Below are 13,579 nucleotides of genomic sequence, written 5' to 3'. Positions count from 1 at the left end.
GTCCAGGATGAAGCTCCTCTTCACCCAGGAGCGTTCTTCAGGTCCGTACCCCTCCCAGTCCACCAAATACTGGAAGCCCCGGCCCATCCTACGGACGTCCAAGAGCCAGCGCACAGTCCAAGCCGGCTCGTCATCGATGATCCGGGCAGGAGGTGGTGCCGGACCGGGAGTACAGAGGGGTGAGGTGTGATGGGGTTTGATCCGGGACATGTGAAAAACGGGATGGATCCGCAGTGAGGCCGGAAGCTGAAGCCTCACTGCGGCTGGACTGATGACCTTGACGATTTTTGAACGGACCGATATACCGGTCCTGCAGTTTAGGGGAGTCCACTTGAGGGGTATGTCCTTGGTAGACAACCACACTGCCTGCCCTGGCCGGTACGTAGGGGGCCGGGGTCCGCTGACGGTCTGCATGGGCCTTCGTCCTCATCCGGGCCCTCAGCAAGGCAGAAACGGGCCGGCACGCCACACCCGACGGCACTTCCGTAGGTGGGCCTGGACCGAGGGGCACACCGACCTATCCCTCAAACCACCGGAAACAAAGGAGTTTGGTACCCCAGACATACCTCGAAAGGGTAGAGGCCGGTGGCTGACGACACTTGGCTGTTATGGGCATACTCGATCCGGCAGTGGGTACTCCAGCCGCCGGGGTTGCGCGGCTGTCATGCAACGCAGGGCCGCTCCATCTCCTTGATTGGCCCGTTCTGCTTGCCCGTTGGTCTGGGGGATGATACCCGGATGAGAGGACTCACCGTGGCCCCCAGTTCCGGCAGAAGCTCCTCCAGACGTGCGAGGTAGAACTGGGGACCACGATCGGAGACGATTGTCTGTTGGGATCCCATGCAGCCGGACGACTTGGTGAACCAGGAGGTCCGCTGGTCTCCTGGGCGCTCGGGAGCTTCGGGAGGGCCACGACAGTGGTCCGCATTGGAGAAACGGTCCACTATCGTGAGGATGGTGATGTTGCCCTGGGACGGCGGGAGGCCCGATGACAAAATCCAGGCCGATGTGGGACCAGGGGCTATTGGGCAACTGGGCCAGCGGCTGGAGCAGTCCCGAAGCCCTGCGATTGGTCAGCCTTGCCCCTGGCACAGGTGGTGCAGGCCTGGATATAATCCCCGGACGTCGGCCTCTAGGGACGCCCACCAGAAGAGCCTGCCGGCAAACTGCCCACGGTTCTTCGCACCCCTGGATGACAGGAGAGCTTAGAGCCGTGACAGAAGTCCAGGACTGCAGCCCTAGCTTCTGGTAGGACGTTAGAGTTTTGTTCTCGGCCACAGTTCCGGGGTCCGGGCTTCGTGCCAGGGCCTCCCGGACGGTTCTCTCTACGTCCCAGGTGAGGGTGGCCCACGATAGTGGACCTCCGGGATGATGGGTTACGGTGGATCCGACAACTCGTTGTGACTCTCTCTTCAGTGCTACCCGGGACAAGGCATCCGATCTCTGGTTTGGTCCCGGGATGGTAGTGATCGAAGTCAAAACGGCCGAAGAACAGTGGACCAGCGGGCTTGCCTGGGGTTCAGCCGCCTTGGCGGTCCTGATATACTCCAGGTTCGCGGTGGTCAGTGAAAACCGTGAATGGCTACGGACGTTCCCTCCAACAGGATGTCTCCACTCTTCAAGAGCCTCTTCACTGCAAGGAGTTCTCGATTGCCGACGTCATAATTCCGTCGGGCCGGGGTCAACCTGCGGGAAAAATAGGCACACGGGTGAAGGACCTTATCGGTCTTCCACTCTGGGAAAGCACAGTCCTATCCCTGAGTCCGAGGCGTCCACTTCAACCACTAACTGGCGACTAGGATCGGGCTGCACCAGAACGGATGCAGACGAGAAGCGCCGTTTCAACTCCTTGAACGTGGCGTCGCAACGATCCGACCAGGTGAAGGGAACTTTTGGTGAGGTCAGGGCTGTCAGGGGGCTAACTACCTGACTGTAGCCCTTAATGAACCTCCTGTAGAAATTAGCAAAGCCGAGGAACTGTTGCAGCTTCCTACGTTTAGTGGGTTGGGGCCAGTCTCTCACCACCGCAACCTTGGCCGGATCAGGAGCGACGGAGTTGGGGGAGATGATAAACCCCAGGAAGGACAAAGAAGTGCGGTGAAACTCACACTTCTCGCCCTTCACAAACAGCCGGTTCTCCAACAACCGCTGCAGGACCTGACGTACATGCCGGACATGGGTCTCAGGATCCGGAGAAAAGATGAGTATATCGTCTAGATATACGAAGACGAATCGGTGCAGGAAATCCCGCAAGACATCATTAACCAAAGCTTGGAACGTCTCGGGGGCGTTTGTGAGGCCGAACGGCATGACCAGGTACTCAAAGTGACCTAAGGGGGTGTTAAATGCCGTCTTCCACTCGTCTCCCTTCCGGATCCGAACCAGGTGATACGCATTTCTAAGATCTAGCTTAGTGAATATTCGGGCTCCATGCAGGGGCGTGAACACTGAATCCAACAGGGGCAACAGGTATCGATTACGAACCGTGATTTCGTTCAGTCCCCTATAATCAATGCATGGGCGAAGTCCGCCGTCTTTTTTACCCACAAAAAAGAAACCTGCACCCATCGGGGAGGTGGAATTCCGGATCAACCCGGCGGCTAAAGAGTCCCGGATGTAGGTCTCCATTGATTCGCGCTCAGGTCGTGAGAGGTTGTACAGCCTGCTGGACGGGAACTCAACGCCTGGAACCAAATCAATGGCACAATCGTATGGACGGTGGGGGGGAAGGGTGAGCGCCAGATCCTTACTGAACACATCTACAAGGTCGTGGTACTCCACCGGCACCGTCCCTCGATTGGGTGGGACTCTGACCTCCTCCTTAGCCTGGGAACCGGGAGGAACCGAGGAACCTAAACATACCCGATGGCAGGTCTCGCTCCACTGAACCACTACCCCGGACGGCCAATCGATCCGGGGATTGTGTTTTAACATCCAGGGGAACCCTAAAATCACACGGGAGGTAGCAGGAGTCACAAAAAACTCGATCTCCTCCCGGTGATTTCCTGACACCACCAGAGTTACAGGTGGTGTCTTATGCGTGATTGGAGGGAGTAGGGAGCCATCTAGTGCTCGCACCTGCACAGGCGAGGTAAGCGCCACCAGAGGGAGCCCTATCTCCCTGGCCCATCTGCTGTCTAACAGATTCCCTTCAGAGCCCGTGTCCACCAGTGCTGGGGCCTTCAGGGTTGAATCCTCATAAAGGATCGTAACTGGGAGTCATGTGGCAATGTGGGTGTGTCCCACGTGAATGTCTCGGCCCACCCTTAGCCCAGTTTCTAGGGGCGGGCGTTGGTGTTTAACCGCTCGGGGCAGTCTCTTACCTGATGCTCCATCGAGCCACAAACAAAACACGCTCCGCGGGCCAGCCTCCTCTGTGTATCTGGTGCCCTAAATGTGGCCCTGCTCGTGTCCATAGCTTCGTCAGCAGGGGGAGCTGTGACCACACGGAGCGCAGGGGCCGTGGAGCGTGGGGAGGGCGGAACGCGGTCGGAACCGGAAGGGAGAGGGACGGCGCGTGCCCGGCCACGCCCTTCGTCTCGTTCCCGACGGCGTTCTTCTAACCGATTGTCTAATCGTATGACGAGATCAATAAGCCCATCTAAATCCCGCGGTTCGTCCTTAGCCACCAGGTGCTCCTTTAGAACCAATGACAGTCCGTTTACAAAGGCGGCGCGGAGGGCAGTGCTATTCCAGCCGGACCTCGCAGCCGCGATGCGGAAGTCGACTGCATAGGCAGCTGCGCTCCGGCGCCCCTGTCTCATTGACAGCAGCACGGCTGAAGCGGTCTCTCCTCTATTTGGGTGATCGAACACTGTTCTGAACTCCCTCACAAACCCATCATATGTCTGAAGGAGCCGTGAATTCTGCTCCCAGAGCGCTGTAGCCCAAGCGCGTGCCTCACCGCGAAGCAGGTTTATTACATAAGCTATCTTGCTAGCCTCAGTCGCGTACATGACAGGACGTTGTGCGAAGACGAGCGAACACTGCATAAGGAAGTCCGCGCACGTCTCCACACAACCTCCGTACGGCTCTGGAGGGCTTATGTATGCTTCCGGGGAAGGTGGGAGGGGTCGTTGAACGACCTGTGGAACGTCACTGTTACGCACAGGGTCGACAGGAGGCAGAGCCGCAGCAGTGCCCTGAGGGCGCGCCTCCACCTGCGCGGCGAGAGCCTCCACCCTGCGGTTAAGGAGGACGTTTTGCTCGGTTATTAAATCCAACCGAGCCGTGAAAGCGGTGAGGATCCGCTGCAACTCACCGATCATTCCTCCTGCGGACGCCTGTACGCCCTGTTCTTCCATTGGCCGTTCAACAGCCGGTTGACGCCCCTCGGGATCCATGACGTTGGCCGAGATATCCTGTTGGGAAAGTGTAGGAACACAGACCCACAACAGGGGGCGCAAATGAACGGACAATGGAGGAAGTCAAATAACAATGCTTTACTGTTGTGAAACACGCACAACAAGCACAACTGATTACAATGTCCAAGTATAAGCCGAATTCCAACGGTGTCGTGTGGGCAGGCTCGAAGATAGGAGACGTCTGTCCAAGTCGAACCGGAACCACCCGATTTCCTCCGCCACCGAACCCCGGGAATACTGGAGCCGCCAAGTCCCGAACTCCCAGGTGGCCACTGCCTCCGCTCGTCGGATCCGGTACTGCTGGCGAGGAACAGAAACAGTCAGATGTGGGTGCGTCTGCACCCAGCAGCACGTAGGGTGGAAACACCACCTCCACCTCTCGTCAGAAAAATACTGTAGTGTAGGAATGTGAGTACTTATCCAATAAAGTCCAATATAGTCTCCAGCTGTCCTACACACAAGCAACAAAGTATTATTGTCAGACGATAACACAATTGGCTGAGTACGTTACCTCCTTGGTAGAGCGATATCTCGGCAAAGAGGTGGAGATGACGTCTTGCTGATATACTGATGCTGATCAGATGAGTGGTGACAGCTGTCATGGGTGATGAGCGTCAGCTGTCACCCCGGCTACTCCTGTTAGGCGGCAGCGCACTCTGGTGCCTGGAGCCCGCACTCCAGGCAGGGTGCCCTCTGGTGGTGGTGGGCCAGCAGTACCTCCTCTTCTGGCGGCCCACACAACACAACTAAGAAGTCTGCTTCAGTGTTTCTGTTAAGTAAATTTTTGTGATATTTAATTAGCACGTTAGCACCCTTCGAGCTAATTAGGCCCCATTTGTTTTTAACATTTATCATCCGAAATCGGCCCACATCATTTATTTATTTATTTATTTTATTTTGACAAATTTCATTGACGACGGTACAGCTGGTGCAAGAACCGGCACGTCCACCAGGTGGCAGTTACGCTTTGGCCGAAGACGGCTGAAGTTTACCAAGCTGCGCCCGGAACTTGCGGCTTGTTGTCACTGGCAACCACACAGTCAATTGCTCCGTCTCACTCACAGACAGTAGGTGTGTTTATCACATTGCTAGCGTGCAGCACATTGACTGTATTCAACATGGAAACAAGATTTATTTTTAAAATAACTATTTTCAGTTCCCCACTTGCTACGCAGCTGCAGTATGTGTCGATTTTCAGGTTTGAAATGACGTTGTATGTCCCTAGTTCTAAGAAAAAACATCAAATAAAAATCTGCCCCCCCACATCACTTTTTTTTCTAATGTCAAGGATGATAAACTGTTGTTGTGTTTTTTTGGTTTTTTTTTAAATGCGGCTTCAGCAGGTATTGATAGCGTGGTGACATTTGTTTCACCAAGGTTACCAATAGTTGCTCTGCCCATATGCCAGTTAGAGGTTTTAATATCTGTACCCGAGCTGTATGTGATGAAATACATCATCCTGTCCATAAAAACATTTTGAAATCAAACATCCAAACTATTTCAATTTAAATTTAATTCAATTTATTTTCATTTATATAGCGCCTAATCACTATAAAGTTGCCTCAAGGTGCTTCACAAAAGTAATGTCAAACCTTACCAACCCCCAGAGCAAACACACAGGTGGCAGTGGTAAGGAAAAACTCCCTCTGATGATTTGAGGAAGAAAGCTCAAGCAGACCAGACTCAAAGGGGTGATCCTCTGCTTGGGCCATACCAACACAATTGACAATACAAATATACAGGAAATTTTGGGAGTCCATGCTGGTGCACAGGATGGGAGGCCTGCAGAAAAAGATACCCACTCCCATCTCTGTATGGAGCTGCACCTCAAAGAGAGAGGAAGAAAACAGAATCAGGCAGCAGAATGTCAGCATTAAGCAACAAGAAAAACAAGAAATACTAAGGTGATCGCCGGCCACTAGCCCAAAGCTTCACTAAAAGACACAGACTTTAGATAAAGTTGAGGCTGCGGCACGCTCCATTTCCTAATAAAATGAATTTAAAAGAGTAAAAAGCCTAGTAACAGACTATGCCAGTATGCTAGCCATACGAAAGGGAAAATAAGTGTGTCTTAAGTCTCGATTTGAAAGTCTCTATGGATTCTAACTGTTTTATTGACGCAGGGAGATCATTCCACAGAACAGGGGCATGATAAGAGAAACCTCTATGACCCACAGACACAAACTAAAGTTAGCCTGTTAGCCTCAACTTGTCTGACATTGTTTGTCCCGCCTATGTCACACTGGTCTTGCCTCTGCCTGCCCATTCACGGGTTGGTTCGGAGTTAGATAGAGTATGGCAATGCCAAAATGGCAACATTTACAGTAGAGCTGCTCCCCTTGACCTTCAAACCAACTCTTAAGAAAACCTATGGGTGACAACATGGTGGGTTTGTCCAGAATATATACAGTCTGTGCTACCAGTTTTGGCTGGGGAAGTAATGTGTCAAATTAACATCTCGTCCAGTAGGAGTCAAACTAATTCACGTTACAGAGTCCAGGGATAAACACCAGCACCAACGGACCCGGGGGGCCTATTTAGGACTTTGACTTCATACTTTACTGTGGATGTGTGGAGGCTGATTTTTGAAGCTGATTATCTTCTTTAGAAGAGTCTGATTTCATATGGATGCTGTCCTGAGGGATGTTACCTTTGTTGTCACGGACCGAGAAGTTTGCCTTCCCAGCAGCCTCCTGTGCAAGGCTGAAGAAGAACCGATGACCCCCGAGAGGCTCATCGGGATCCATGGCACTCACTGTGTGGATCCTCTAAAAGAAGAAAAAGGTAACAAATAAAATTTTTAGGAGCCATTTTTGTGACACACAGCTCATAGTTACCTACAGATGGTCATGATTTCTAAAGATGGAAAACACCTGACTTAGCTTGATGGTGTACTTCTGTCTTTTTCCATCTGTCCATCCAAGCAGCAGCAGATCCTTTGCACTATATTTTTGTGAATCTTTTATTCATCACACAGGAGTGTTTGGGTGATTTGGGGACTGCATAAATAAATCTGACTGTAGATGTCAGCCTGCTAATACCTGGTTAATTACAAAAGGCAATTTAATTAGTTCACTATTTCTCAACATGGAGGTTGATACCTCATGAGGGACGTCACAAGGCTTTTCTTAAGGAAGTAAGGAATGAAACCCACTTTGAAGAAATTGTCAGAATTTTTGGACTTTTCTGTAAATCTACAAAGTGGATGCATTTTGACACACAACGAAGTAATAAAAAAAACAAGGCAGGTGTCAAGATAGACACGTGAAAACTTAAACATTTGTTGTTTTGCTAAATTTGGTAAAGACCGATACTTTAGGGAAAATGTTGATACAATATTGTGATATTTAATATTATGATATGAGAATATTGGAGTAAGTGGATATAGAAAATGGATGGATGGAAAAATCAAATAAAAATAATAATGGTGGACTGTGAGATGTTTCCTCAGAGATCAAACTGAGCACTGATGAATCTTAAACTAGGCAGCACGGTGGCTTAGTGGTGAGCACTGTTGCCTCACAGCAAGAAGGTCATGGGATCGATTTGCCACCTGTGGGGTTTGTGGGGGTTCTGTCTGGGTGCTCTGGCTTCCTTCCAAAAAACATGCACATCAGGTGGATTGGAAACTTTAAATTGTCCGTAGGTGTTTGAATTTTGGAAAAATGCATTTCATTTTTTAAATTCAGAGCCAAAATATTTCTACATACAGTGTTCTAGGCAAATATGCAACACATATTCTGAAAGCTGGGATTACTATGAACATTTTGATATGCAACACATGGACACTTTAAATACCCTACTGTAAAATGGGAAAAACTGAACGTATTGTAAAATCTAGAAAATAACCCTGGACTGTAGAGAGTTAATTTAGTACAATTAAAGGTTGAGATGCACAAATCTTTCATAAGACAAGTGGGTCGAATTTGCGTGCCACGCCACTGATTCTCTTAGCTGGCTCCTTGGCTGCGTTGCTCTCTGCGGTGTGCTGATGTGTATGAACGGCCCACTGCAGCGGCTTAACACTGTATCCAATTTTCACTTTAAGCGCAGACAAAATAATAATAATCCAACATAGCATGAATTCCTTGCAAGATGTGTTGTGGCAGGTTGGCGATACCAATTCAGCAGACATTGCCCAGCCATAATAATACATTTTATCACTTTTCATGCTGCCACATCTAGTGTTAAAGATACACTGGCAATTAATTAATCACCAAATATCCAGTATAGTTATCCTGGGTGGGGCAATGTATATATATATATATATATATATATATATATATATATATATATAGATAGATAGATAGATAGATAGACAGCATTTAGAGAGTTTAACTGGTAGCTATTACTTTTTTAATCTTCACATTTGTTTGAATACATTATTTTTGCTGGGTTTGTGTATCACACAGACATAATGAGAAGGGAAAAAAAATCTTCCCCAGACATGTTTTGTTATCCCACCCCTCTAATACTCTGACTGGCTTAAAATACACTGATCCTCTCTGAGGTTTGATAATTACTGCATATTCCAACCTGGAAGCGGATAATTAATCCTGATGGGAAGTCCATGTGTAACCATGACGACTGCTTTGTGTCTGGCCCATACCCACCTGATTTGCTTTAGCGTTTTCACACACAAACGTCTCGTAATTGGTGGCAAACGTTGGTGCGTTATCATTGACGTCCAGCACTCTGATGTACACGGGCACGCGGCTGATCTGTCGCGGGTTGTCTAGGAAACACAAAGGTGGACAGGAGGAGCTTAAACTAATGATCAACACCATAAAACACACACGACTGCAGCCGCACAGGAGTGTTTGACAATGAAAGAAAAATTGTAGTAACAGAATTTACATCATATGTACTTATTTTGAATAAAAAGTCAGGAAAAAAGGATGAAAAACTCAATGGATATGTTGAGTTTGGGTAAAAATGTACAGTACTTTGGAAAAATGTGTCAATTGAGAATCAAGAATGCAAAGTATTAAAGGCTCAACAAAGTCAATGTCTTGTGTGACTACCCTTTGTAATATGTATGTGTCAGACTTGTTTCAGTAAATGCTTCTGGAGAGCATTAGCATGACTAAAATCTTTATTTGCATTCTCACATTCCTGGAAAAAGAGTCCTCACCATCTCATTTAAGCCCCTTTCATTATCTAATAACGCAGGAATGTCTGCGTCAGTTGCGCGCAGCGGGTGGGGGGTGGGGGTGGGGAAGCTTGAGGAGGTGAGAGTGCAGAGGAGGTCAGTTCAGCTGGAGCCAGACTATAATGAGCCAGTTGTGCGCTCTGATTTCTCTTCTAGTTTATATTTCTTCCCGTGACCGCGGAGCTGCAGCCGGCATGAGCACAGGTGCAAACAGTCCGTGAGTGGACGTGGAGATGTCCTCTGTGAGGAGTGTACTGGATGTGGACATGTCCTGTCTCTGGCATATGTCTGTATTATGTATTTTATATATATATATATATATGCCCTGCATTGTCTACACGGTATAAAAAGTTCAACAACAATCCTGCATGATTTATAGATCGGCAACAAAGGAGCACAGCGTGAACTTGGGTCGGCACTATTTAACCACTCTGTAAGTCTGATGTGTGAAAACCAATGACGTCCCAACACATCTCCATTATATATTAAAAGTATTTTCATTGGGGGGATTTTTGGGGTGTGGGGTGTGTGGGGAGTAAATTTTTGGAAAAAAAAAAAATCTCTGATATTTGAGAAAAAAAAACAACAGGATGATACCCCTTGCCCAATCTTCATGTACATCTATAATTGTGTCAGAAAGGGCATCTGTGGATCTACTGTGGCAATTCCGAGCATGCATATGATTGTCTTGATGCATCCAGTAATGAATGTTTAAAATGAAGGGTAATGAATGTTTGCCAGTCAATTATGAATTAAAGATTTTAGGCCAAGAGCCAGAAGTTGCAACTTGCAACTCCTCTCCACCTCCACTCTGCACACACACGACTCAACAAAGTCAGGTTTTTTCAAGCCTGCAGTGCTAATGAACATGAATTTGAATGTCAGCACTGAAAATATTGGGATGCAATCCATGTTTATTTATTACTTTAGTTGTTTGCTCATTATCGAAGACATACACATCATAAAAAAAAGCCCTCCACTTTCATCATTTCAATATGGTGTTTTTGGTATACAAATTTAAATGAATGTGAAGTCTTCATTTTGACTGGACTGCTAACATGTTTTGGAGGAATGTGCATGTAATTAGCTTTCCTTTAATATATTGTCTGCTAAAATCCAAAGTTTAATGACAAAGGCAGCAGCTAATCTACTAGCCATTCGGAGGATGGGGGTTTCAGTAGAAACCATTTTAAACCAGCATGTCTGCTAGGTGGTGGCAAGTATGCTTTTAAGTTTATCGAGCTTGGCTGAATGGTTTGTGCTGAAACTCCCACACTCCACCCGGGGATTAGTCTCTGCTGTGTTCGTGCAGGCTGTCCCCGGATGTGGTCAAATCCCGCAATATCAGGCAGAGGTTCAAATGAGACTGCACTGCGCTCTTTATTTGACTGAATAAGAAGCTATATTTGTTGTAAACTCTTGCTAAAGCAGTTGTTACGATCTGCATCAACAAACATGGGCATTAAAGTTGCCCGTAAACAGCGGTATCACAGCTCAGTCAAATGTCATATTTGCATAAATCAACAACAGCAATAAGCTTCTATAACATACGGTTCATTTCAAAGAACAACACATGAAATTAGTCGAAAAACAACGATATAACAGGAGGTTTCGATCCTCGTCACAAACATAAATGAATCTTTCCCAGAAGCGGTTATCTGTATGTGTGCTAATATGACCCGCTTTCAGTAATTCTACACCTTGTTCACACTAAATTTGCTAATAATGGAAGCACAGATGCCCAACCTTTGATATTTTCACAATGATATTTTAATATGCCACAGATTTGCCTGTAAAACATTGTCAGTGTGTACATACTGTACATTACACTAGCACTGTTCTTGTCCCGATTGACCTTTCAACGGAAGAGTTAGCGGGACCTTTAGCCATACTGCGCATGCTCCTGTTGAGATAGCGACTTTGCTTATTGAATGGGAAAATGTTTGAAAAACATTTGACTGGGAGTGTGTGTAAATATATGTATACTAGCATGTTGCCCGTGGGGATCCATGGGCTCTAGATTGTGTAGTGTTTATTAAATAGGAAGTTGACATTTTTCAAAGGTGGTAATAAATAATGTAAAGTTTCTATAATGATTTGGAATGGTGTGTGAGTCCAGAATGTACTGTAATTATCAACGTCCATTGTTCACCATTGTTTCGTAATATCCATAATTTCTCCAAAAATATTAGACTTATCAATGTTCAGGTTTGGCGGCGTTCATCGTTGACCCAAAATATATAAGCATACCAAACGAAATATGTCAGCTCTACCCAGTTTCTCCGTGTTCGAAGGTAGACACACACATGCACACACGCACATAGAAGCCACTTCTCTTTTAATGTATAGATGATTTACCGCCCCCTGCTGGAATGGTGTGTATGTCCACAATGTAATGATCAATTTCCATTGTTCACCGTTGTTAGCTAACATCCGTACTTTCTCCAAAAATATTAGTCCTGTCAATGTTCAGTTTTGGCAGCATTCATCCTTGACCCCAAATACATAAGCATACCAAATGGCAAACATCAGCTCTCCCCAGTTTGTCCATGATCGAAGTTATACACACGCACACACATGCATATGTACACAGATGCCACTTGGCTTTTAATATATAGATACAATTCTCTGTAAACTGGCTGAGTTTGGTGCAAATGAGTGTACACAACAAACAACAATTTGCAAGTTAGTATCTATTCCATAAGTACATTTTGGATGGTAGAATAATGAGAAGTGGGCTGTTGCTGTGCGGTTCCACTTACTGAACTCTGTGGCGATGATGGAGATGTTGTGCCAGGCGTTCTCCTCTCTGTCCAGCTCCCTGAGGATGAACACTGACCCGTTACCTGCATGGATGTTGAACACTCTGTCCATGTCTGTACGCCGATCAATGGAGTATCTGCAAAAACACACACAGAGGAATCAGTTTTCAAACTTAAAATAACATTTTTTTTTTTATAGACTGAAAGACTTTTTTGACAAAGCTGGAGCATGACTGCACCAGCGTCATTACTATACAACATTTTATCTGTGGAAGACGTAGAAACCTGGTCATGGAGTGACGTCGTGTTGGACCCGCTGTTGTTGTTGAGAGAAGTCAGTCCTATATAGGCCCTGAGGCGGATTGGTGCTGGTGTTTATCCCCAGATTCCACAGACAGTGTTGATACATTAGTGACTTTGTTAATATACTTTACGACTTTTTCACGTTCCCCAGCAACTACAAATTTTATATTGGCAATAGTGACAAATCAGGTGACTTTTATTCCACACAAACTGGCCAGTTTGTAATTAGTTGGTTGAATATATTAAAATTACAAAACAAAACTAAAAGCAAAATCACCGCTATATTGCCCCCACCTGTCTTCCCCACCCCCACGCCACAAAAAAAAAAAAACACAACCAAACAAAATCATTTATCCTTCAAGACATTCTGATGTGATCACATCAACATGCAATCCAGCACTTTTTAGTGACTTCCAGTGATATTTTTTTTCCTTTTGGCAACACTGTCTCCATGGTGATGCCAGTGAGAGTCTGTGATTAATCCTCCAGCATGCCAGTCCATCATGATTACTTCCACAGTCAAGGCTGGTTCCAACTGGGTGGACGGAGACAATGCGGATGAAGTCTTGAAGAAGGACACAGACAGGAAATGTGACTGGGAATGAAACCCTGACTGGTAGTCCAACTCCTGTCACATTGGACTTCCTGCTCTGTTGAGCTGTCAAGGTGGTGCTACTTAAGAGCAATCCAAGATTTCTGACATCCACCAATCCAGATCCGGATCACCTCCAAAATTGAGTGGAGTCTTCCATGCCCTAATATGTATACAGTGGGGCAAATAAGTATTTGATCCACTGTTGATTTTGCAATTTTCCCCACCTACAAAGAATGCAGAGGTCTGTAAGATTTATCGTAGGTACACTTCAACTGTAAGAGACAAAATCTAAAAATAAATTCTGAAAAATTACATTGTTTGATTTTTAAATAATTAATTTGCATTTTATTGCATGAAATAAGTATTTGATCACCTACCAACCAGCAAGAATTGTGGCTCACAC

General features: G+C 46.7%; 1 protein-coding gene across 1 annotated transcript in view; it reads right to left on the bottom strand.

The window, feature by feature from the left end:
- Positions 1 to 13,579, bottom strand: part of LOC117507846 (cadherin-6-like) — a 199,034-nt gene that overhangs the window by 8,390 nt on the left and 177,065 nt on the right. The window contains 3 exon segments of the mRNA XM_034167633.1: positions 7,015 to 7,132; positions 8,978 to 9,099; positions 12,279 to 12,415. Of these exon segments, the coding sequence (XP_034023524.1) occupies positions 7,015 to 7,132; positions 8,978 to 9,099; positions 12,279 to 12,415 (377 nt within the window).

Source organism: Thalassophryne amazonica, chromosome 1 (genome assembly GCF_902500255.1).
Source record: "Thalassophryne amazonica chromosome 1, fThaAma1.1, whole genome shotgun sequence".
Taxonomy (NCBI): Eukaryota; Metazoa; Chordata; class Actinopteri; order Batrachoidiformes; family Batrachoididae; genus Thalassophryne; species Thalassophryne amazonica.
This window is presented reverse-complemented; position numbering and strand designations above follow the sequence as displayed.